Genomic DNA, 25,731 nt, shown 5'->3' with positions numbered 1-25,731 from the left:
AGAAGGGGGCTCAAATACTGAACGCAAGAAATCTAGTGACAATAAATCATGCGAAGTACCGAGAAAAATTTCAAGTCAAATAAATCTGCTATGAAATATTCTACTTTATGGTCAAATACGAAGATCTGGGATAAATGTGGCTGGCTCCTGGATACGTCAATGCGTCAGAACTGTTGTTTTATTCATCATCAAATTTCGCGGTCATGCTAATCAAATTTTGGTTGGCCTTGCAATTGTACCTGATGTCATAAAAAAAAATCGAGAATTAACTCGCAGTCCACACCTAACCTTCTCGTGTGCCAAATCTGGCCTGCGTGCCACGGGCTGGCCGCACCTGATCTGTATGATTATTACTAACAGTGATTGGTGGTACATAAAAATTCTATTGAAAATTCTTTGAAAGCAAATGTTTTCATGATAGAGAAGTTGGAGTCGGAGTTGGAGTCGAAGTCAGGGTCATTCTCACAAACTCCGACTCCGACTCCAGTCAGTATTTTCCCCACGACTCCGACTCCGACTCCAGCTATCATAGTTTTCACGACTCCGACTCCATCGAGCGAAAATTACCCAGACTCCGACTCCACCGACTCCGAATCCACAGCCCTGGTCGTGACTAGAGATAATCAAATCATAATCACCTTACACAGACAATTAACGGTATTTTAAGATTACATAGAAATTCGTTCTGCTTCTATTTGTGCCGCGAACTCTTGATAACGGGCACACGAAGAGTCTTTGAAATAATAAATTCGGGGCTCGTTCACTTTCGGACCAAAAAATATTTTTCTCCGTAAGGCTGTACTGAGTTTGGTCCGAAAGTGAACGAGCCCCGTGGGTGCGTCAATTAGATGTTCCGGAATCATCATCCGTAAGTGGAAGACTTTTTTCGTAGATTTTTGACTTGCTCAAGCAAAAACAGTCCTCCAAATTAGTATCAATCATCGTTTCTTAAGGTTTTATCAATATAAAATCCCTTAAAATAACAAATTCACTTCGAGACTAGCGTCTTTGCATTGAGAAACAATTGAAAATGCCAGGTTGACAATTTGTCAACGTCTGTGCCGATTAAGTTACCTAAAATCCCTGTGCTGATAAGGGTTAATACATTAAAATTTACGATTGACTGCAGAGGTGCTCACATTAGTCAGCAGCACCCACTTCCTGCTAAGTATTCAGGTGGTTTCAGGTGCCGTAGGCCAAAAAATCTCACAACTACTGTGCTGGTGTGCCGCGAACTATTTTTCATTTCCACAGGGTGCCGCGAGGTCAAAAAGGTTGAGAACCACTGATCTATTCACATACAATGTCTGGATATTTCTTACGCAATCATGAGCGAAGCTAATATTTCTGACGTAATAATGAGCAGTGATGTTTGTAAATCAGACGTTTGTGCTATCATTAACCTGGTATAGTATCTTTTCTTTGTTCGCGAATGTTGAGTTTATGTCTTAGTCCTTGCACAAATAATAAGTAATCGCTTTCCCACAAAGAAATCGATTAGATATGGGAAGTAGTCGATTACGATTACTTAGGAATTTTTTCAAATGTAATCGATTGCGATTACGATTACTTGAAAATGCTGTAATCGTCGTAATCGATTACGATTACTAATCGCAATTACCCCATATCTGGTTTCAGGCGTCGACAAGAGGTTTCAACGAGCAGCGAATCACGAAATTATCACGGTCTGGTGTGGCTTGCATCAAGTAGATCTGGTGATGCAATCGTAATATAAAAAAAATTCTCAACGAAGCATTCATCAACGATATGTGTGCCTTGATTGGATACCACGGACGTCAATAAATTCTTTTCAAGGAAATGAAAACCAAATGCTCCCGCTTTGTTGATAAAAGGTCGGCCTCGATGAAGCGAGTCAGTGTGAGTTGGTTTGAAGAGAACTGTGCGCGGGTGTTTCAATTTTTGGCGAAAAAAAAATCCACTTGTGCATCGAAGGACTGGTGTGTCGTTCTTTTTCCAGCTCAGTGGTTCCCAGCCTGGGGGGGGGCGTAGACGCGGTTAACCGATGCACCTCCAATTCACGCGTGTTTCTCTTTATATACACCGAATGTCGTATTTTTCAATTCTCTCATCAACAGTTACAACCTTCCATGGCATCAAACAGTCTGGTGGGAGAGATGCTAGCATCCCGGTTGAATTTTGTGATATAAGAATAAATGGGCGCGATATTTTTCACCATCATAATGGGGGGCCTGTCTAAAAAAGGTTTGGAACAGCTGTCCAGCTCTTGATCGTGTTGCAGGAATTGTTCAAAACACTGTGACAAAGCTACGTGGAAAATTGATCCTGGATGAACAACAGCACTTTTACATCAAGTATCTCATTGGAACGCTGCAGCAGCAGTGTCCAGTTCTTCCAATCACAGATGACACTCTTCCCACTGAAGAAGAGAGAGTGAATGAGGGGTTTAAGGTCTGTTTTGAAAACATCAGAAGCTTCCTGGAAGATTTAGGCCTTGCTGTCCAGGAATTGGCTGAACAACTTTTGGAAGAGGAGAAATTCGATGCTGAATTAGCCCTGGCGGACTTGCTTATTGATTTGGTTGGCGAATTGGAAAAACACTTCACACTGTTGAGCTGGAAGAAAAATCCAATCTTCTTAAACAAGCAAACCTTCCCAGGACTCTTACACATGAGTTGGTAAAATTAAAGCCATCTGAATTGACAAAAGTCCTAAAATATATCGGTAGACTGAAGGAGATGGAGCGGTCGGGCTACAAAATAGAATGTGTTGGAAGGCAACATAGGTACTTCCTGGAAAAGTATAGGGAAGGAATTTTTTTCCGCGATGAGGTCGACCGGCGACGTGATCTCTTTTCATGATGCTTGGAAGCCGGTTCAGCCCTCCGAAGATTTTGAAGATCTGAAAACCTTATGTGGGGACTGAAGCCAGTAGCATCAACGGCTACCGTTGAAGCTGATTTTTACGAGATTCGTAGGAAGAAAAATGAAATCAGGAGAAACTCAGCTGACCTGAGTTTGGAAGCACTTTAACTTGTGCAAACTATTTTAAGAGGCACTGCACCCTAAAAGTGATGTGCTCATCTATCACTTTATTTGTCGTGCATAAACAATATCAGTTTAAATCAACGCGAAATAAAGCAGTGAAAATGTTCATTAGCAGTCTATTGACTTACGTTCCGACGGCTTGTGGCTTTTGAAACATCAATCACAAAATAATAATTCTTATTTTAATTTTTTTGTATTTCCTTTTAAACTAATATTTGTTACAGTGACGCTGCGTACAGATAAGTTTACCTGTTTGATGCGGGTGTGATCCAACTAGTTGACCTCCATGGTCGTATCAGCCATTTTACCTGATACTGAATACGGTGTAGGCTATGCGTATTTTCTGAACCACCATTATTGCTGTCTTTTTGTTCTATATTTATGTCGGATGAAAAATACTTGTCTTCTCTCTTTATCTTTGCGATAGTAATGATATCACCAAAATACCTGTCATATTTGCTCTTGCCTTTAATAAATGCTAATCGTACTCGTCACAGGACATTGAAAAATATGACTGCACAGAAAGTACGGAACACACTGTCATGACTTTAAGTTATATTCGAGATCAGGAAATCAGAATCATATGCCAGGGTTGTAACCAAGTCACAAGGCTTCGAGTCGCAAGTCAATCTCAAGTTTATAGTTTTGACTCTGGTCAAGTCGATTCATTTTCAATTCACCACCGAGTCAAGTCCGAGTCCAAGTCAGCAAGTTGAGGGTCGATTCCGAATCATGGTATTATGACTCGAGTCCGAGTCATTGTGTTGACAGCTCAGTTTTCAGTTAAAGTCTTTGTAAACCCACTTTTTATAACTGTGTTCGGTGATATCGAATGGTTCGCATTTATAATATACTAATTTCCCCACTTTTAGGCGTAGTGCACATTTGCGTAAATCGTATGCGCGTACAGGGCGCGTAGAGCATTTCTTTAGTTTCTTCCCTTTCTCTGCTGTTCTCTCGCTTGCTCGTCGCATAAAGAGTTTCTTCTCTCTCGTTTTTTTACGCAGCCTTCACGCGGAGAGAGCCATTCGTACGCGCGTATTGTTGACATGCCGAGTTCATTTATGAGAATTCATACACACAAGGTATTGATAATTTGGAGCTCATTTATGAGAAGTTATATTCGCAACGGGTCGCAGGTTTAAAATATTGAATAGCGATCCTGCGCGGGAAAATAGCTATGAAATCCTGCCGAGTTTAATTGTGATAGTTTGTAAGTCAAGTGGTCTTCTGTCGGCTGGCCGTGCGGTTTTACCAAATGCTACATGGTGTTGTAGAATGACTTCTTCCCAGCTAGTTGACCGCGCGTGGAAAAGCTGTTTTTACGGTTGATAAGTACTTGAGTATTATTCTGTGAAATGATCATGTTTTTGCAGACGAGAGTAATATTATGTAGATGTATCAGTATTAGTAGATATCAATGAGAGGCTTATTGAAGAGGTGAGGAGCAGACCATTTCTATACGCGGTGTCGATGAATGATCATCACAGTAAAACAAAGTTGGCTACAGCCGGGAGGGCGATAGCGTTAACATTGGAGGCATCAGGGATGAGACGAGATGAGTTTTCATGTGCAGTTCATTGCTTGTAACGTGAATGCCTGGATTGCAGAGGATAAGTTGAAAAAAGATGGTAGTCGCTTCGAGATCGGTACGTTAAGTGATCGAAAAATCTCCCATCGTGATCAGGAGCATGATGCGTTACCGAGAAAGTGCAGGGCCTCAAGTTCGCTAATGACTTTTTTGATCCGTATATTGAAGTTCGAAGGTTCGTTTCGGTTTATTAGCAATTTTATCAGTTTAATGCACCACAAAAATGAAAATGATATGAGTGTAGAAAAGGTATTGCTGTAGTCGAGATTTATGGAAGATTTGTATATGTGGCCGATTCTAAATTTTCATTTGTAGCAGGGAGTTTATTGTTTCTATAATGGGAATTCTAATATGCTATATTATTTATTATGTTATTTTGAAATGATAAATTAATTGATTATAAACCTGAATCTACAGTACATCCGGCAACATGGCGGACTATTTAGGTCGTATCGTTATTCAAGTAGAAGCAGCATAGCAATTTTAATAGCATGTCAAAACCGCTTCAAGTAAAAAAGAAGTATCGTCTCTGAAAAGTACTCGACTGCTTCTTAGCAGTTTCGGGACGCATTTTCGAGTACCAGTACGTATATACGAAATCCCAATAATGTCGTTACTTTACTATTCTTCGAAGTAACAATCAAATGTTGGTCTTACCGGTCAGAGTCTCGAGTCATAGGACTTGACGCGCAATGACAGTGAAAACCTCGCCTGTGCACATCACTATGATGACAATATGTTCTCTGTCATTGCGCGTGGTAGGTCTTTGTTTCATCTAAAATTGCTGAAGTCTACTATTATTCAATTGAACAAACCTATTTTATGTAGACAAAAAGATTTCCTCTATTACCTACAAATTTCTCATTAGTGGGTGTTTTTTCGTCCGTGTAACTGTTTATTTACGAATTGCGCTGCTACTATAGTACGATTTCCAGTAAATTCGGCCCTCGGTAAATTCGGCCAGCGAATTAGACCCTCGGTCACTTCGGCCCTCGGTAAATTCGGCCCCCGGTTAATTCGGCCAGCGCCAGGGTAACAATAACATTACCTTACCTTAACCCTATCTAACCCTAACATAATCCCAACCCTAACCTAACCCTATAACCCCTAACCTCCTAATCATTTGATTATAATATAATTATGTAATATAATTCACATTAGTAGTTGGTAATACAATTTTACACAAAATTCTGCGAGGGCCGAATTTACCGATTGAATTCGGTTTCGGTAAATTTGGCCGCGTAAATATCCGGGTGATATCCAGTGACCGTGTGATATACGCATACCCTGACCTCCAAATCACTCGATAATAATATAATTATGGAGTTAATTCACATTCATAGTTGGTGATACATTTTTACACAAAATTCTCTGAGGGCAGAATTTACCCCGTGATTACGCGATCTACGCATACCCTAACATCGAAATCACTTAATAATAGTATAATTATGTAATTAATTCATGTTAACGGTTGGTAATACATTTTAATACAATATTGTCGGAGGGTCGAATTTACCGAAGTCATGGCCGAATTTACTGGCAACCCTATGGTACCGTATGTCCGTATACTTCATAGTTTGTTATTGTTGTCATTGGTACAATGTGAATTTCATAGTATGTGATTTTAATTGTTGCGTCATACTTTGCTTTTTTTGTTTTGCTTTTAAATCTGTTTTAATCACTTTAGTGTGCCGTTCAATCGAATGACTATCAACCTCACCACACCAGTGACAATGATAAACAATGCACAGGAAACGCAGGCCTAACTAACGCATACCAAATACTTACTCACGCTTGTCCAAGTAAACCTTGCAATGTAAGTTATCGCCGAGGCATGTAGCAAATGACAATGAATCCGATGTTTGATAGAAACATAACCTCCTACCTGAGAAGTATATGAGCAGAAACAATCATCCCATCAAACATAATCGCATAAAATCGTTTCAGATCATCAGTATTAAGAACTCATTATTTATGTTTTAGTGGAGTGTGTAACACAGGGGTCACCAATACGCGGGCCGCATGTGGCCCGCGAGATCATATTTTTCGGCCCGCGACGTGATTTGAGATTTCGGAAGAAAGCTGAGAAAACCATTTTGCAATGCAGTTTCAAGTATTTGTTGTTGTTTCAAAATAAGCTATTCTCCTGTGCCCAACATCACTATTCGTCAGTAGCTAAAACGGCTTTGGAGATGGCAACAGCGACATCGACGAAGAATAATCTGCTGAAATGAATGGGCTGGGCTAATTGCCTTGACGTGCAATGTCCAAAACACTGCCAAGATCGAGAAGCCTATAAAACGGCATTCCGCAGTGGTTCATTGGGGGGCGCGCCCCCCTTGTGGGGGCGTGAAAGCATCTGAAAAGGGCGCGGAGCTGCGGTCAACTGAAAACTTTTTCGCGCCCCGCGCGATTTACATCAAATTTAAATTGTGTGTATGGTCCGTGTATTTTGTGTATATCAACAGTCATAACCTTCAATGTCATCAAACTATCCGTTGGGATTGCTGGCATTCTGGTTGCATTTTGTGATATGACGATAAGGGGGAGTGAAAGTTTCCAGTATCATCAAGGGGAACGTGTCCAAAAATGTTTGAGAACAACTAGCTTAGGGATTCCCCACAAGGTCAAGCTTTAAGTGGAGATGGTCTTTCAGCTAGTAACTTACCTCGCTAGCCCCAATACGAGTTCTTATTCGATAAAAATCGTTTCCAGTATCGTGCACAGCTCAGACTTCAAAATAAAATGAAATTAATGATCATGATTTTTTGTTTTATTTGTATTTCTTTGATAAAATATTACTTCTTTTGCTGTCACTACGCCCATTGCCTAAATTAGGTAGCACAGCGTTGTACTGACGTAGAGTTTTAAAATAATGGTGGCTTAGTTCATACCGATATAGAATTCATGCGGCACGCGGCCGCTGCGAAATTTGAAAAGTGGCCCGCGACCCTGTTTGAGTTGGCGACCCCTAGTGTAACATGAGTAACGGGGATGCTATACAGCAGTGGATCTCATTTTTTCGCCCACTATAAAGTTTGACATGTGTTTCTCTCCCATAAAATATAGAGGTCATTAATTAGTTTTGATTCGACACATTCTTATGCTGAAATACTACCTTTTGGACAAGTATAGAATTTGGATGTATTTGAGCGACGTGTTTTTACCTAGTTTAGATAAAGGATAATTAAGTGCAATTGGTGTAATGCAATGCCCGTCGAACGCCAACGCAAGTCAAATCAGAAATCTATTAACATATCGCGACTCATGCCTCATGCATCGATATAAATGCAAGTTTCTACACCACGTATGTCATATGAAAGGCGGGGCCGCAACTGCCGCACCCCAAACCCCCCAATCATGGGGGGAACCTATGGGGTCTAAAATTATTTCATGAATTAACATTAATTATAGAGTATTTTTTTGGAAATTTATGCAACTTTTTGACACATCTTTCGCGCCGGGCGCGATTTAATGCTACCTAATATATTGATTATTGGGTACCATTTCCCAAGAAGAAATACGCATGATTTATCGAAATGGACATTTTGGCGTCGGCCATTACCGCGCAAAGACGTACCAAGACAAGTTTTAGGCCATGTAATATGCGAGAAGGTAGGTATGTTGGGGGTAGTGGGGCTTAGCTACTCGGCTTTTTGCCCCAGGACGATATCTGCCGACGAATACTCCCGTACTATCTGTAGGAATTACAATTCTTTATATATCTCTGCCACTTGACATCGTGAATTCGATGACCGGCCATATAGCAGTATTGGGATCAAGTCACTACCTTCGAGTCACGAGTCATTTCGAGTCATTGCACATTTTGACTCGAGTCAAGTCAAGTCAATCGATTTTCGAAGGTGACTCGAGTCAAGTCAAGTCACTCGATTTTTGGAGGTGACTCGAGTCAAGTCGAGTCAAGTCAAGTCAAGTCACGAGTCAAGTCACAATTCAAGTCAAGTTGCCTTTTCCAAGTATGAAGCATGATTACGTCATCGCATTTTGCTAGCAGTCTGAAATACCGTTTGAGTGGTCATTGATTTCGAACCGATGAACGAATATAGAGGTAAATATACACGCAAGAAGGCGCTGTATCGCTCACACATAGGCTACGTAGAACTGCTGAACTACGTAAGTATTGCATACCCTCAGTTTATAGTCACCATTAAAAATAGAGAATAGAGAAACGAATTGATAGGATGCAATACATTACCTATTTACAAATTGATATGATACAATTCGAGCCTGCGCCAATTGGTGGGGACTATATGTAAACTATATTCGAATTCAATTTCAATAAAACAAGAGGTTTGGTTAAGGTAAGAACAGAGAAGTGAAATATACATTTTGCTATCAAATTACTTTACTATACTAGTTTACGACAAAGAAAGCTGTAAGCTTCGACTTCGTTTGCAGTCAATATATTTGTGAGAGTGAGAGAACAATAGAGGCTCAGTAAAACGCACGATCATTGAATGATTGGTCGCTCTCGCGGGTTACAGCAGCGTTTCGTGAACAATTTGAACATACGTGAGATACAGTGATTTTTATCGACACCGATTACTTTATGACTTGAAATTGACTCGTGAATTTTGCTTCGAGTCACGAGTCAATCCACATTTTTGATACGCCGAGTCAAGTCAAGTCAAGTCAAGTCATTTTAGCAAACTGACTCGAGTCAAGTCAAGTCATACGAAAAAGATGACTCGAGTCTGACTCGAGTCAAGTCATGACTCGAGTCATCCCAATACTGCCATATAGTATGTGCGTCTGCGAGTAGGGACTCGCGGGCGTTTGGTGTACTGTTTTGGTCAGCAGTCTGAATTAGGTTGATCCTGGCACGGTCATATTTAGGGCAATGGAAGATGAAATGCTCGACGGTTTCTTTGATCCCGCATGCATCACAAAGGCCATTTTGATGACATAATGTGCGAGAAGTGCGCCAGAACAATCGGCAGCGAGAAAACCTTGGCCGATAAGGACTGCCCATGCTGACCGAAAACTTCGATAGATATAAGCTTCATTCATGTTTATTTGTCCAAATAGGCGCTAAATAGCTGGCGTTTAAGCGAGGATAAGGACGCCTTGATATACACTTTACACTGCTGGTGCCAGGGGCAGTGTTCCTGGTTCGGCCGAAATTAGGTATCGTTTATCAGTAGCATGTGGTCTACTGCAAACGGTGTCTCGATATTACCCGATGGTCGACATTGCTTGACTCGAGTTGATTTGTTTATATTCCAATGCATCTTATTCTAAAGTAGTGACCAGCACTAGTGAACTTCTAAATTTCCTATAGTTGAAAATTTGCTTTCTATCAACTTTGCTGCAGTAGTTATGTATGCTCGATGCGTTAGATGTGATCATGATTCTCAACGCACTTATTATGGGTATTACAGATTTCATTGAACACGTCATTGAACATTTTGCGACTATGAAATCACTTCGCGCGCAATAGATCGACTGATACAAACGTTGAAATATTTAGGTATGAACTACTGTATGCATACTACATATTTTCTTTCGAATAATTTGAAATACGTAAGCATGATTAAACATCCCTAATGTCTATACCCCAAGCAAAATGGGTGTGACCACCACGAAGTCACATTTTCACGTCGGAATACACTATTATGACATCATTTAGCCAAGTGGTTCCCAACCTTTTTCATCTCATGCCTCCCTTAGCCGAAATCTGAGCCATAATTCCCCCCTTAGTAGAAATCTGCCCGATGATTAAAAAAGGTCATTTTGCCGCACAAACACCTGTTGACTGAAGAATAAGACTGACTCTACAGAGTGTTTGTTTCTAGCATGACTGTAACAACACTTTGTAGACCTCCAAAAACAAATGGTCTTGGTCCCAATCAAACAAAGTCTGGAAGGCTTGACTCAACAGACTCCCAAACTTCCCTTCTTGTTTTCGACTTACCATGCACCAATAGCTAATATAACTGCTGTGAAAAATCAGTATGCATAAATTTAGTGGTCTCGCGATTTTTTTTCTCAAGTTTGCGTACGCATTTGGCCAATAATATTGGTACTTTCATTTATAGCAGGATTGACCAGACTCGAGGAGTCGGACTATAGAGTCACCATTTTCCGATCACTCGACTTGACTCGAGTCATTTTCTCAAGATAAGGAAACCACTCGACTCGACTCGAGAATATCTGGGTATTGACTCGACTTGTACTCGAGTCATTGTGCATGACTCGAACCAAGCCATATGACTCAAGACTATAAGACGGCCAAGACCGACATTTCATTGTAATTTCGAAGAACAGTAAAGTGACCATCCTATAGGAATTTCGTCTATTAGTCCTGGTACTTGAAAATGCGACAGGAAACTGTTAAAAGTGAGGAAAATTAGTATATTATAAATCCAAATCATTCAATATCACCAAACAGAGTTATATTAAGTGGGTTTAACAAGACTTCAACTGGAAACTGAACAGTCAAAACAATGACTTGGACTGGAGTCATAATACCATGACTCGTACTCGACCCTCTGCTCGGTGACTTGGACTCGGACTTAACTCGATGGTGAATTTAAAATGACTCGAGTCAAAACTAGGAAAGTGAGATTGACTTGCGACTCGGAGCCTCGTGACTTGAGTACAGCCCTGATATATAACATACACGAGATAAAATTTCCTGTTAGACCTCATTGAAATTCACGACACCCATTCCGTTTTGGCAACATTGCACCAAGGTAAACATGTCTTTTTCCATCAAATTTGATAGGCGTCGTCAGAGCTTCTTTATATAGGCTATACAAAATACATATAGGTTTAATTGTCCATAGGCGCCTATATGACTGTCGCCGAATGTTCCTGTCTTTGCAATCTGAACCTCACATGACAAATACCATCATGCTGGGAAACATTTTATGCCAGTGAAGAAATACCAATTTGAAATCGTGTGCGTCTCTTAGTATAAAAGCCTACGTTTGGGCGATTCTATATTTTTTGATATAGCAGACCGGAAGTCACGAAATAACATCATGTAACGAAGTCATATCAACGGGTCCGCCCGCCCGAAGATATTTAATCATTATTTACGGGCCCTCCCGTTTTCAAGACACTTCACTCAGCTCTACCGGTAAATCTAATTACGTGAGTAGAGAGGACAATAAATTGATAGCATAATATATATGCAATCGTCGATATGATTGACCGATTTTATCAAAAATTTTCGCGCTTTGCGCTGGCTCACAGTACAGTACAGTTGATTTCGTGACAAACGCGAACAATGTGATGGAGGGGTCGTTTCATCACCCTATGGGAGCCCAAGACTCACGTTTTTTGGGGGCCTGACGAGGTGCTGTTTCGTTCCTGCCAACGGTTATACACCCGAAGATGTTTAATTATTATTGAGTTGTCCTACCTTTTCAAACATACCTTACTCAGCTCTACCGGCAAATGTGATTACGTGAGCAGAGAGAAGATAAAAATTGATAACAATATATATGCAATTCTCGATCATACTGCCCGGTTCAGTCATGAATTCTAGAATTTTTCCTCGCTTCGCGCACTTAGGCGACAAAAGCTGATTCACTAAAGAAAAGCCCAACGAGTATGATAATTAGCGGTAAACAGGGTATCGGCGGAGGGGGTCTGGAGGGCGAAGCCTCCCCATAAGTTCGGTCTATTACCCTATCGGATGCATTTTCAATGAGACACTTGATGGCCTAAACCGGTCGCCAACTTGTCAGATTTACATAAACTACTAATTTAGTTAGTTGACTGTCAACTAACTAGTGGTTTCAATTTTTGTAGTTCTAGTTCCAGTTCTAGTTGCGGATTTTGATAATTGAATAGTTCTAGTTGCCGATTTTGGAAATTCAATATTATTTGCCGAGCAACTAGAAAGCATGTGTCGTCATCTAAGCAATGAATTGCGTTGTTAACACACAATTACGAGTGGATGTGTTTAGGCGATCAGGAAGCGAGAGTTAATTTACAAATATATTACTTATCCCATGCACGTAATTATTCAAGTTATGGTGAACAAGAAACATGGTTAACTCTTTTTAATCACATCAACCCTCAGACACGTCATTATTGAGACACAGTTTTTGGGATATTACATCTTGGTCGCTACATCCTGAGCAGTGTGTAGCTTCGTGAAATATCTATGTTGTGTTGGTAGTTTCGCGGGCAGGTGTTACGAAAATCGCCTCGGGGCCAGGGCATGGTATGGTATGCAATGGGAATATTTCATACGCCATACCCGCCCCAATCCTTCCTTACCAGGGGTGGGCAACTTCTCCAGTCGGCGGGCTGGACATATGAAAATTAGGTACATGCCGGGCCGGATTGCTGAATCGATACATTATTCGCACATTTATCCGCATATACAAGGAAAAATTCGTATTTAATATATTTTAACGACAGCGATGTCAATTCTAAGCCATTTCTCGCTGATAATGACGAAGTCAATGTGGATTTGAGAACAGCATTGTCATACACGTGCCGCCATGTCTGCTTCTCTCTGGTCAATTAACACACGGTGCCATCCTTAATTAAGATTTCTAAGATATACCAAGATATCAATTCATTAGGGCCGAGTACATCGTAAATGCCGATAATGCAAGTCTTCTCGCTTCGACGAACTTACACGTAAGCTTAGGGTCACCATATTTTGGAAATCTGAAGAGGACACTTTTTCAAAATTTTCAGACGCGACCCATTTTGAGTTGGCGACATCTGGTATAAGGTGTAATGTTTCTGTTAACGTTTAACTGCTAAACAATATGGACCGAATGAGCAATCATATAGGCTTACTTACCTCTTCCTGGTGCTTTTCGGCAAACTACCCCTGAATACCCTGTACAAAAATTAAATATATAAGGCATAATGCGGAAATCGTCGAAGTTTTAACATTATAAGTGTCTACATGGAGCGGGTATGGTACAACGCAAATGAGCCGTCTTCTGTGTTTGTAACAAGTAGCCTAAAATTTCGAGCATAGTGTCCCTGTGGAATATTTCGGAACATGATGACTAAATAAAAATGGTCATCAACGTACGTGATATCAATCAAAGCAGTTCAGATCCACATTCTGATTGAGGTGGATTTAATAAAGGTCTACTGACAAACCTCCATATAATGGTTTCATCGCCGATGAAGTAATTTTTTATCATCATCTTGTCAAAAGATACTCAGAAGTTGGATATTCTTATTTCTTCTTATTGTCTCATGTATGCCTCTCATTTTCCCTCGTAACCCCGAACAATCCATCCAACCAATGTCCCACACCCGTTAACCGCTGAAGTACTGAGGGCTGTTAAAAAAACTTTTTTCCTTAATCCTGGTGCCTACGTGATTAAATCGTTAGGTTGTCTTAAAAACGACGCATACAAAATTTGAATTCATTCCGAACAATATCGCGGATTTCGTATCTCAAATTTACCTTTTAACCCCATGAATTTGTTGCTCTGTCTTCAAAAACGATGCAAAACAAATCTGACTGAATTCCTATCCAACCCGTACAATCAGAGTTATTTGAGTTTTTCCGCGATGATTCGAAGATTATACTTGATCGGTGGATAATCCCAGAATTATCATCAAATTTGTTTTGTATCGTTTTTGAAGACAGAGCAACAATTTTATGAGGTTGGCAGAAAATTTGAAAAAAATATTTTTTGCATGTTTGGGTAAATTCAAAATAATTTTCAAACTGTACGAAATCCGCGATGATTGGTTGGAATGAATTCATATTTGGTAGGCGTGGTGTTTTAAGGCAACCTAACGATTTAATTCCGTAGTCAGCAAGATTCAGGAAAAAAAGTTTTTTGAAAAGCCTTGCTAACATTTAGGTATTTTTCAATCATTTCGACTTTGACATTTAGGCCAAGACCAGCTGATGAGTATATGACAACCAGTGACTGCGACTGCATGAGTAAAAGTCCAGACTCCAGACATATGCGTATTTTAATTTCTAGAGTTAGCTGACTATAAATTCGTTTCTCACCGACACAATGCTTCTCCTTTTGAATGAAGTTGCAGTCAGAGCTGGTAAAGAATATATATGATATCAGTCCATGAAGCATGCTTTGAATACACATAGGTTAGCGTTAGGACATATAAATCAAACAATTTTTCGGCGGCATTATAGTCAGGATTGTCATAGCGTCCTTATTTTGACTTGTGTCCTTATTTTTGTTCTGATTGTTGGCAAGTTTGTCCATATTTTTGGCAACAAGGACTGGATTATTATGCTTTTGTCCCGAGATCTATTACATATGAAAATGAATTTTTCTCTAAATTACAAACTTGTCATTGGTACGTTTTATTCGTGGTCTGCATAGAGACCATAGTACAGTATAGTTCAAGGTTTGTTCCTGCCATTGTTGCAATGGAAATTCCATAATCGGTGATAAGAACTGTTCGGTTTATCACCATATGGGGGCCTGGTTGGGCACTGTTGTCCATGGGCCTGCGCAGTGAGTTAATAGCGTGTTTGCGCAGACTTGTGAAAAATTAGAGGGAACATTGGTCATGATCCTGATGACTAGAAGATCTTTCATTCCGACTAGTAAATTGACGACATCAGTCAATATCCGCACTTTTCTATAGCGAAGTAGATTGTTTTGCAGGTTTGTAACCAAGATCGTAAGATTAAGTAGAGACCCACAGATAGAGATTAGGGAGTGCAGTTGCAAAATTGTTATTTCATTTAATTTTTCGGGCACACAATATGGCAATATGTTGACTTACAAAACTTACCTCATGTCGCACATGTTCGCCTCAATGAAATTGACTCGTTTTGAATCGGTTGATTCGTTGCATCGAAGATACGGCTCCTGTCCGTCTGATATAAATAAATATATTTAGATTATGATGAGAGATCATTTAAATACGAGATAAACACATTACCCCATTCCATTCTTTCACAAATATCTGGACGTTTAGTCGGTTGGCAAAGGCATTCGTCAGTCATATCAGTACAATCAAACTTTCCATCGCAGACCTTGGTAATAGCGACGCTCAACGCGGAATTTCCGAAGCAGCGAAATGAAACGTTGCCAAGATGATCTTGGGTAATTTCATTTAATTAGCCCGTAGTTATTACTAAGCGACGGTTTACTTCAAGGGTCACCAACACGCGACCTGATTTGAAATTTCGGAAGAAAGCTTAGCAAAGCATTTTGAAACGCTGACATTGAGTTTAAACATATTGTTGTTGTTGTTCAAAGTAAGCTATTCTCCTGTGCCCATTACCACTATTTCTCACTAGCTGATGCGGCTTCGGCGATGGCAATATCATTCCATGGAGGAGGAATTTGCTGATATGAATGACCACTGCCAATACCGATACCATTGGAAAACGAATTCGGGCTCTCCAGGGCTTCGCGCGACCAGGACCACTGCACACTGCACAGTTGCATGACATAATCCTTATCAATTTTAGAGCGCAGTAATATAAGTCTTGGTTACAACCTATCGGACAACTAATAAAAGGTTATCAACATTCCATTCGCCCGCGCAATGGATCATATATCTCATATGTCGCTATTGGCACCCCTTGATATCGATCAAATTAGATGTTATTGGCAAATCGCAATTCACTTGCATAGAGGACGAAAATCGCAATATGCATTCTCGCGATGAAGTCTAAATTAGTTAAACTTTTGGAATTATTCCATGATACTGCAACAGAGAAAATGCATCGGCTGGTTTTGTAAAATTGATGCAAATATATAACCAAACGATGCTTCCCACTTGACAAAATTAAAAATATTTGTAGTGTAGCTTTGGGTCGAACAAATGATTATGAAAGACTGCAATTCCTAGTCCTTGAATACTTGACTAAGTAGGCCTACATGTATACTAGACATTAGGGTCTTCAAATTGACCTTTTTTCTCATATCGTACTGGCTACTTGATAAAATTGTTAGGTTACCTAATTTAAGCCTACACACAAAGTTGGTTCAATTCCAGCAAGTAGCCGCATTGCTACAGGAGAAGAGAGTATATTTACGTTGGTACCGTTTCACTCTATTTTGTATAGGACTAGTAATTAGCGCCAATCATTATTTCTTCGTGTGCCATGCGTTGTATATAAAGCCTGTGTTCTGTCATTTACTGGTATTTCGTTTAAATGCACTCTGGATCGTGTCGCCTGTCTTAAGTTGTTCTGCTGACAATATACCGATTTCATATTGCAACTTCGTCGTGTGAGTTATTGCTCAAGCAATATCAAGAACATAACGATTGGTGTCGGAAGACGGATTCCTAGTTATTCCTGCGAGGCTGCTACGAAGATACAGCATGGATTCAGGTATATTGAAGCTTCTCGAGGAGCAGCAGGCAATGATGGCGATTGTACATGAAACCATGGCGAACCAAAAGGTACATATGGGGCAGCAAAATGCTCGACACATAGAAGATTTGGATCAACAACGCGCACTACACAAAAACGATATGGCACAGCGAAAGCTGCAGCATGACCAAGCCACATCGCAATTAACCCAACATCTGAAGCTAACGGTCCCAAGTTTGATTCGTTTGTAAAATCAAAGAAGAAATGAGACCAGTATCTGCAACGATTCAACCATCATCTAGCAATTCACGGCATTTCCAACATGGAGAAAAAGAGCGTGTCTACTCTCATGGGTTTGACCCAAAACTCTCTCCTAAGTATTTTTTTAGTGCTGCTGATGTCAGTGCGCAAACCTTCGACGCGTTGACTGAGAATTTGTCAACACACTTCAAGGACTCAATTCATGTGCAAGCAGCCAGGTAGGAATTTAACAATTACAAAATGCAACCGGGACAGTCGTGGGCCGACTGGATCGCTACTCTACGCGGAATCTCCAAGGATTGCAACTTCACATGCTCAAGAGAAGGCTGTGATCAGAGCTAAGTTGATGAGCTAATGCGCGAGATCTCATCATTAAAGAAACGCCGCGAGCGGATGTGAGACGGGATTGTCTAGCTAGCACAAACCAATCCACCCACCTCTTGACGACGTTACCAAAGTAGCCGCAATATACGCGAGAGCACTGGAAACTGATAGGGTTATCCAAGGCGAGGGTAGCGGTAAAGACACTGCCATCGTCAACAGATTTACGGGAAGTTATCAGATGGGGGAAAAACATTTGAAATCCATTCACGGCAATTTCCCGGAAAGACTGAAATCCTGCAGCCGCTGTTTCATCGATCACCAGAGAAAAGACTGTCAATATCGACATGCAGTATGTCAGAAATCTTGTCGCAAAGGTCATATCCAACCTGTGTGCATTTCTACCATGCCTAGTATCACACCAACTGGTCACATCCGTCAATTATTGATCAGTGCCGCTCATCTCCTTCAATATCGATCAACTATATCGACGAGTGGAAACCAGCTCTGGATCAACTCCAGCATCAACGGCAATCCCTTGCTAACACAGTGGGACACTGGTGCACCCTCCGTTATGGTGGGATTGACTGGGCACAATACTTCGGGCTTTCCGAAACATTCGGCATACCATTGCTCTTTCGTAGCGTACGGCGACAATTAAGCCACTGAAAGTGAAAAGTATTTGAACTGTAACTGTGCAGATGGGTTCCGAAGTTCTAGTTTGCTTAAAATTGGTAGTCCTCGACGAACACCGTGGGCATATAACATTTTTGGTCTCGATTGGAGCGATGCTTTCTCCATGACCGGTAATGGAACGTATGCTTTGGATGCAATATCCTCGCAGATGGTCAAATCGCAATCATGTAATACTATTGACATCTGCGATTCGAGCGACAAATTGGTATCTTTTCAGTCCAAATTTCCCTACTTTTCTCTAATGCAGTGGTTCCCCCCCAACCTTTTTGTCTCCATTCCCCATTCCAGATTTATTCCGAGCCTTCATTCCCCACCAAGACCGTAAAAGCAACATTGGGTCTGCTGATTGGTGCGTCGCCTTATTTCGACTGCACGCGCCGACCGCGAAAAAATTATATAATTCATGTTTGAATCGGTCGATATAATCGGGAAGTGCATATATTTTGCCATCAATTTTTTATCCCCTCTCTGCTCACGTAGTCAGATTGACCGGTAGAGCTGAGTGAGGTGTGTTGAAAAAGGTAAGACCCCTAAATAAGTATTAAACATCTTCTGGCGGACCCGTTAGTATATTGATTTCGTTACATTATGCTATTTCGTGACCTATATCTGGTATGTCAAAATATATGGAAATCGCCAAAATTAAAGGCACACCCGATTTTAAATTGGTATTGCTTTACAGTCAAATATTTTTTTCCTGCGGGATGGCATTTGTCCTCTGGGGTTCAGATCGCCAGGACAGGAACATTCGGCGCCAGCCATTTAGCCGCCTATGGAGAATTAAACATAGATGTATATTGTATATATATCGAAGTTTTCGGTCAGCACAAGGGCTTTCCTTCTCGGTCAAGCTCTTTCCGCTGCTGATCGTTTCGGCACATTTCTCGGAGTTGCATGTTAAATGGCCTATAACTTAATATGAATCCCAACCGATATAATAGCCAGTGAAGGTAGGTTTTCTGTACACCGACGTTAAAAACGGTTATCCTGATCTCTCTAGGACGTCTAAAAAGGGAAGGGTTCGCATCAGCATACATTCCAGGCATTATATTCTTTGTGGTGGCACAGAAGGTACATATTTGAACTATGACATTTTATATCTTGTTGTGACGTCATAATGAGAGTTACTCGAATACCCGACTCAAGTCGAAGCATACTACGTGATTAAGAATCGAATTTTTGCCCAGCCCTACCCGCGCCCCGTTTTGAGTTGGCGACCCCTGGAAAAGTCGTGTCTTACAAAAGATTACAAGTGTGCCGTGTTACATGTCGGTTGTTACGGAATCAAAAGATAGAAATATCGATCTGGTGTGAATGACCATTGTAGTCTACAAACACCATGATTACCACAAACGATATTAGGGTTGAGTACATCGTAAATGCCGATAATGCAAGTATTCTCGCTTGGACGAACTTACGTGCAAGCTCCACTCGCACGCTGCGCATACATGTACAAAATAACATACAGGATATAAAAAATGACGCCATATAAGCAGGTAGGGGGGAATCTCGGCAGACTGTAGCCACAGACCACATTCCCAGCTAGCACGCCCACTTGGTATCCAGGTGGAATTTAAGTGGTTAGGTGGGATGGATGATCGGAATGGGTTAGTAACATGTAACCCACATCGGAACCAAGCGGGATTTCCATCCATAAAGATGCGTGGTTATACCATACCAATCCCAGGTAGATTGCAATAAGTCTCTTCTAATTGTACCTATCAATTTGAACTCGGGGGAGTTTTACTTGTTGAGTTTTTGATATCAAATCATCTTGAAACATGAGAAATCCACTTATGGAGGAGCTCAGATTTCCCATATATCACCCACACAGGAACCAACCTTATTTTCCATCAATGTTATTTGGTTCATTTCATCGAATAATAAAGGTGGTTCGATATGTAGTAAAGTTTTCTAGCTATTATGCTATCCCTGTTGGTTGCTCGAACCTCGAACATTAAAACCCCTACCATGCTTTACTTCGTCAATGTGATTTGAACTATTTAAAATTTACCGTTTGTCACACAGAAGTGAACTTAAATTTCCGTTGCTAGAGTACTCAATTCCTCACAGCGTGCGGTATAATTTTCTTGCGTAGATCCCATTACCTTTATCCCTTATCTGTATCCATTATTTTTAACTCAGGATTAATTTTACTCGTAAAATTTCTGTGATCAAATAATTGGAACTTGTTATTTTCGTCAATGAAGAATGGTCGACTTTTCATACGGCTCCCACAGCTCCCAGAGTAGTTTTCCGAAATAGATGCTTCTATTATATTTTTCTACAGCAAGGTTTGTTCATCTCTATAGTAAAGTCATATTATAATCGGTTTCCGATTTATTCATTTGCGATGCTGGTCGCTGGGACATTTCCAAATTGAATTCCACCACCATATGAATTGAATTCGGGTACTGGTGACGATAAGCGCCTAAGAATCGGGCGGCCTCGGTTCGACTCCCGTTGGAGGTTTGTCCGGGCTCCTCTTCTTGCGACATGAGACCCGAGAATGACACGACGAAAGAATGCACTCACAAGTTATGGAAATCGCTAGCAAGGGCCGTGGCCTCGAAAATGATCAACATCGAGAGTACCTGTGACGGCGGGCACTCTAAGCCGATTGTCAGTCTAAAAGACGGCAACTGCGCGTCGGTCGGCATCCTCCTATCTGTTCATGACATCGCTTTGTATCTTATCGCATTGTACATTGTGCGTGTCTTGTTCAGTTGAAAATATAACTCAACAATTGCACTTAAACAGTGATGATGGCCTCACTCACCCACCGTAAAGGTTATTATATACTCAGATTACCGTATATATTGTTTGGTTTGAGTGAGTGTTGGTAGCAGGTATGTACTGTACAGTATACAATGAAGTTAACTAACGTGGAGGGTTTACCTAACATCGCCTAAGCACATGTCTACATCGAATTCTCGGCCCACTTACACTGTCACTGCTACTGCCACAAGGACCAGGGTCGTAATATTGTCTTCGCTATCAGCTTGGTGGGTTACCCACATGGTTCCCCAGATAATACCTCTGTAATATGGGGCCTAAAAATGTACGGTTCCCGAATGGTTTCACCAGCTGGTTACCACAATTCATCCCACCTTGATACCTTGTGGTACCCAAGTAGGCGTGCACCTGGGTTATCATATAAGATGGAAAACTGTCAGCTGGCCGGAACGACCCACCCGTCCCAGTCAACAAAATTGTATATATTTAATGCCAAACTGGGCGAAGATAGTGAAGGAGAGAAGAGATCAATGTTCCCTCTAATTTTCCACGACTCTGCGCAAACACGGCAACTTACTGCGCAGGCGTAACCAGGCCCCCAACCGGTAGGCGCCTATGGACAATTAAACATATATGTATAATTGTATATAAATCGAAGTTTTCGGTTAGCACAAGGGCAGTCCTTTTCGGCCAAGGTACTCTCGCTGCTGATCGTTCCGGCGCATATCTCAGAGTCGTATGTTACATAGTCTATAACTTCACATGTCTTGGTGCGACGTGGCGCGGTAATGGGCGACGCCCAAGTTCCCATTCCTATAAATCAGTGGTTCCCAACCTTTTTCCACCCACGTGCCATTTTGAGGTTTTATGCAGTGCTCGCGTACCACCTATATAAGTTACGCGCGTTTCCACCATTTATGACGTCATACTCACGTATTTGACCTATGCGAGGTGTATTGATATAACAAATTCTATTAAACTAGGCCAGGGATGTCAAACATACGGCCCGTGGGCCAGATCCGGCCCGCCAGACGATTTTATCCGGCCCGCATAGCAATTCTGAGTCCATTGAAAAAAGATTATATTATCCATCAGATCCACAGTAATAAACCAAATTACAAAGTCCGCGTTGACATTTAAATATCTTGTATTCATCACAACGCATACGCAGGGATAACGCCAGATTATGACTAAAGCAGGGATGCCAACCTTTTTGCCATTCACATTTCGACTACTCGTGTAGCCTACGGCCGCATTCCTGGGCACAGTCGTAGTGAACGAGCTGGGCGCCAAATACCCAGGTTAAAGTGTCTATGTCTATTTCTGGTAAACTCCGGACTAATCTATTTAATGGTAGGCTTACTATGCGCACCAAAATCGCGAGTGGTCACTGGTAATGCTGAGGAAGGAAGTGCTCATGGTCGCGCGAAGCGCGAAAAAAAATTCAGATTCACCAATTAATTTCATCATTGATATTAGTAGTTTTACATATTACCGTCAAACATTTATCCTTTCTCATCCCGTGTGATCAGATTCACTGGTATGGAGTTGATGTAGGGGTGTTTTCGAAAATTTAACGCAAGTTATAAATTATGATGCATCTTCGGGTGGGCCAATTGGTATTAGCCACTTTATCGCACAAATTCTCTCTTACGGCCGCAGGTTGGTCATCCCTGGACTAAATCAAAAGGAACACTGAAATATGTCTACTTGTATCGCCGGTAATGCCATTGTATTCAACCGGACAAACATCGTATTTCGCCAATTTCATTGCGCGCAAATAATGGTGTCCCGAGTTGCGACTCGCTAGAATGAAACCCCTACGATCCGTGTATTATCTATATATGCTTCATAATAAAGTATTTCAGCGAGAAGCAATGGCACGAGGCAACATTTTGGATTCCGTTGACTGGTCCGACCCGCGAGCGATTTCATGACTTCGATCCGGCCCGCGATGCAATTTTAGTTTTACACCCCTGAACTAGGCATTATCACCCAGGGTTGATGGGATGTATGGAATTGTTTCTTTACCACCAGTCAAAAGAAGAACAACATAATGAAATAAGAACACACATTCAAAAGTCAATTTATTTAATGCGATGGCTGCATTTGTTTATTTTCCACTAGCTTGTCGATGCGTGGTATACGTTTGCTTACAGCGCATCGAAAGTCATGTATGGGCGCAACAAGTCGGTTTCGTTTCTTCGACTTGAAAGTCATCAGGGATGAAAATCCTTGCTCGCATTCTCACGTATAAGGGAAAATTAGCAGCTAATGGGGAATAGCGTGAGATGACGGCTTTAAAAAACTCAAAATCAACCTCACCTAGACTAGTAACTCCCTTCGGTCGAAAAAAAAAACAGAATCTACTCGCGTACCACCTGGAAGACCTTCGCGTACCACTAGTGGTACGCGTACCACAGGTTGGGAACCACTGTTATAAATGATGCGCATTTTTTATTGGGGAAAGGGTACGCAATAATCAAGATATTTGCCAAAAATAAATGGCGCATGGCGCGAAATTTTTTTTGAAAAGTTAAAAAGAAATACACCATGATTTATGTTAATTCACGAAATAATTTTAAGTCCCCTTCGAGCGCGTTCCCTCCAATTGTGGGGTTCCGGTCCCGAGTAAATCTTACGCAAGGTTTATGCCACGCGGAGAAGACTATTCGGTAATTTCTCGCAGAGTTTCAAGCTAGCCCAACTTCGGTAAACAATGTTATTTTGCCATTCCCAGAAAATAATGCGCTATTGAAATGATATCAGTATCGCTCACGCGTACGAGACCATACTAAAAGAAAAAATCTATTTCGTGAGGTGCCCGGGATCAAAAATTCACATTTATTCACGGAGTGCAATATTTACCCTTGCGGGCCGCACTTGTACCTTCGTTTCAGACTTCAGCGATAACACTATTTGCCCCTGGCAATGTTCCCTCTATTTTTTCACGAGTCTGCGCGCCTGCGCGGCCCCTTGGACAACAGTGCGCAACGACTAAAAAAAAACATCACTTCGGATTTTTTTGTGCGCAGTTTAGATTTTCTGTGCGCAGAAACCGTTTCAGCACTGCGCATTTGCGCACGTGCGCAGCTTAGAGGGAACATTGGAAGAGATCCCAGCCGTTTTCTCACTATAGCGAGGCGGCACATTTGATGTACAAAAACTGATCGCTCTCGACTTCAAATGATCGATTGTTCTTTTTTCCACCCTCGACCTAAGAGATTGGTGGTAGCGTTATTTACCAATCAAACCGCGCAAGATTATCACGTGACTTCACAGGCTTTGACAGGTTCATGAGCACTTGAGCGTGGAGTAATTGTGATGTAATCAAGTCTTCGGGTTCGGCGCTGTTTGCCGCTGTACCGTTGTACTGGCGAATTGTATTCCCGAGGTCATAACGATGGAATGGAAAAGGAATTAAGTTGTCGCTGTCGATTTATGCTTGAGAATACCAAGAGATGGGATTGGCTATTGATGAAATTATTCTCACTCTTGGTTAGACGTGTTCTGGTTATGACTGTGACATCATTTGGTACCGGTAGTGTAATCGTTAATGCATGAATTTGTGAAGAGACGTGGGATATGCTCAAATTATCTATTGCTTGTGTCTGTAATGTCTGTGAATTTCCTATCATTGCTGATTGTTACAACGGTTTGCATTTCAGCAGGTCGGCCTAGCACTATATATAGTAATATATTGCGATCTAAATTAATATGTGCCCAAGTATCCCTATAAAGCGGGCGGCGAGTTAAAAAAGAATGAAGCGTTGGAGAAGGCAGCAACTCACAACCCCAACCTCCAGTAGCAATGACGATGACCAGCCAACTGTCACAATTAATGATGATCTGGCTGACAGTATATCTCACCAACATCAGGCCAGTGGAATTAACCAGAATTCGGAAACCACACCAAGCCTAAACTTGGCAGAAATAATACAAAATTGGGCTCTGACAGAAGTTAACGTACTAAAGGATTCAGTGAGTAGGCTGCTGGTTGCAGTGGCGGCTCGTCCTATAGGGCAGCTAGGGCATTGCCCCACCTAAAATGCTGTTCAATACAGTGGCGGCTCGTCCTATAGGGCAACTGGGGCATTGCCCCACCTAAAATTCTGTTCAATAACAATTCTTTACCATTTATAGACGCACCGAAATCACAGCGAAAATCGTATTCTTCTTGTCCTTTCGCTTGTAAATGCCCATATATAGCGAAGTCTCTGCGAAAATCGAATTATCTTCCTTGTTTTTGCTTTGCGAATGCCTAGCCGGGGCATGCCCTGGTAGCGCTCATAACAAGCTTTCACTGTCTATTCTCTCAAAGCCGCGCACAATGAAGAAACGGAGATTTACTCTCTCCTATTCATAAAATTACCGAGCAACCGTACTGCCTACCGAGCAACCATAGCCTAGTTGCCCTTAAGGTGTGATGTAACAATCGTATCTATATCTGAACTCGGTTACCGCCATATGCGTTGAGTCGATCTTTGCTGGTATAGGTCGGTTTTGATGGTGTTTCACTCCATGATAATTCTTGAAACTGGGTATGTCATGTCGTGATGGTGGTATTTAACACTGTCCTAAGTTTCAGGGTTCTACTCAAAGTTTAGGGCAGTAATTCCGTTTCCGAAGTTGAATATGTGCTGATCCGTCATGTATCGCAAACAGATTTTACTCAAAAGCCGGTATTGGTGTCCATTGATTTTGACTATGTTCCATACCGAGATCGGTCATGACATTTGGTACGGTGAGTCTTAATGTTAGTATCGAACGCTGTACCAAGTTTCAAGTTTGTCACTGAACTATGTTAGTGGTAATTTCGTTTCCTAAGT

At 41.3% G+C, this 25,731-nt stretch overlaps 2 protein-coding genes across 2 annotated transcripts in view; one reads left to right on the top strand and one right to left on the bottom strand.

Annotated features, from left to right (window-relative positions):
* Positions 1-25,731, top strand: part of LOC145457021 (uncharacterized) — a 438,806-nt gene that overhangs the window by 39,823 nt on the left and 373,252 nt on the right. The gene's annotated exons all lie outside the window — the stretch shown is intronic.
* LOC145456829 (uncharacterized) lies at positions 14,378-16,046 on the bottom strand. Its single transcript, XM_080334951.1, has 3 exons — positions 15,502-16,046; positions 15,352-15,436; positions 14,378-14,637 (listed from the first exon to the last, which is right to left on the bottom strand). The coding sequence occupies exons 1-3, from the start codon at positions 15,563-15,565 to the stop codon at positions 14,391-14,393; spliced, it is 396 nt and encodes a 131-aa protein (XP_080191077.1). The 5' UTR covers positions 15,566-16,046; the 3' UTR covers positions 14,378-14,390.

This window comes from Botryllus schlosseri, chromosome 15, assembly GCF_051294905.1.
Source record: "Botryllus schlosseri isolate E-star chromosome 15, Bs_hap1, whole genome shotgun sequence".
NCBI classification, from domain to species: Eukaryota; Metazoa; Chordata; class Ascidiacea; order Stolidobranchia; family Styelidae; genus Botryllus; species Botryllus schlosseri.
The sequence above is the reverse complement of the archived record's forward strand: the minus strand, read 5'-3'. Positions and strand labels throughout refer to the sequence as shown.

Excerpts from the sequence above, each read along its gene's own strand:
- LOC145456829 (XM_080334951.1), bottom strand. The coding sequence starts at position 15,565 with ATGACTGACGAATGCCTTTGCCAACCGACTAAACGTCCAGATATTTGT. Across the intron at positions 15,437-15,501 it reads TTGTGAAAGAATGGAATGGG|ACGGACAGGAGCCGTATCTT; the intron begins GTAATGTGTTTA and ends TATTTATATCAG. Across the intron at positions 14,638-15,351 it reads GCGAACATGTGCGACATGAG|CTCTGACTGCAACTTCATTC; the intron begins GTAAGTTTTGTA and ends ATTCTTTACCAG.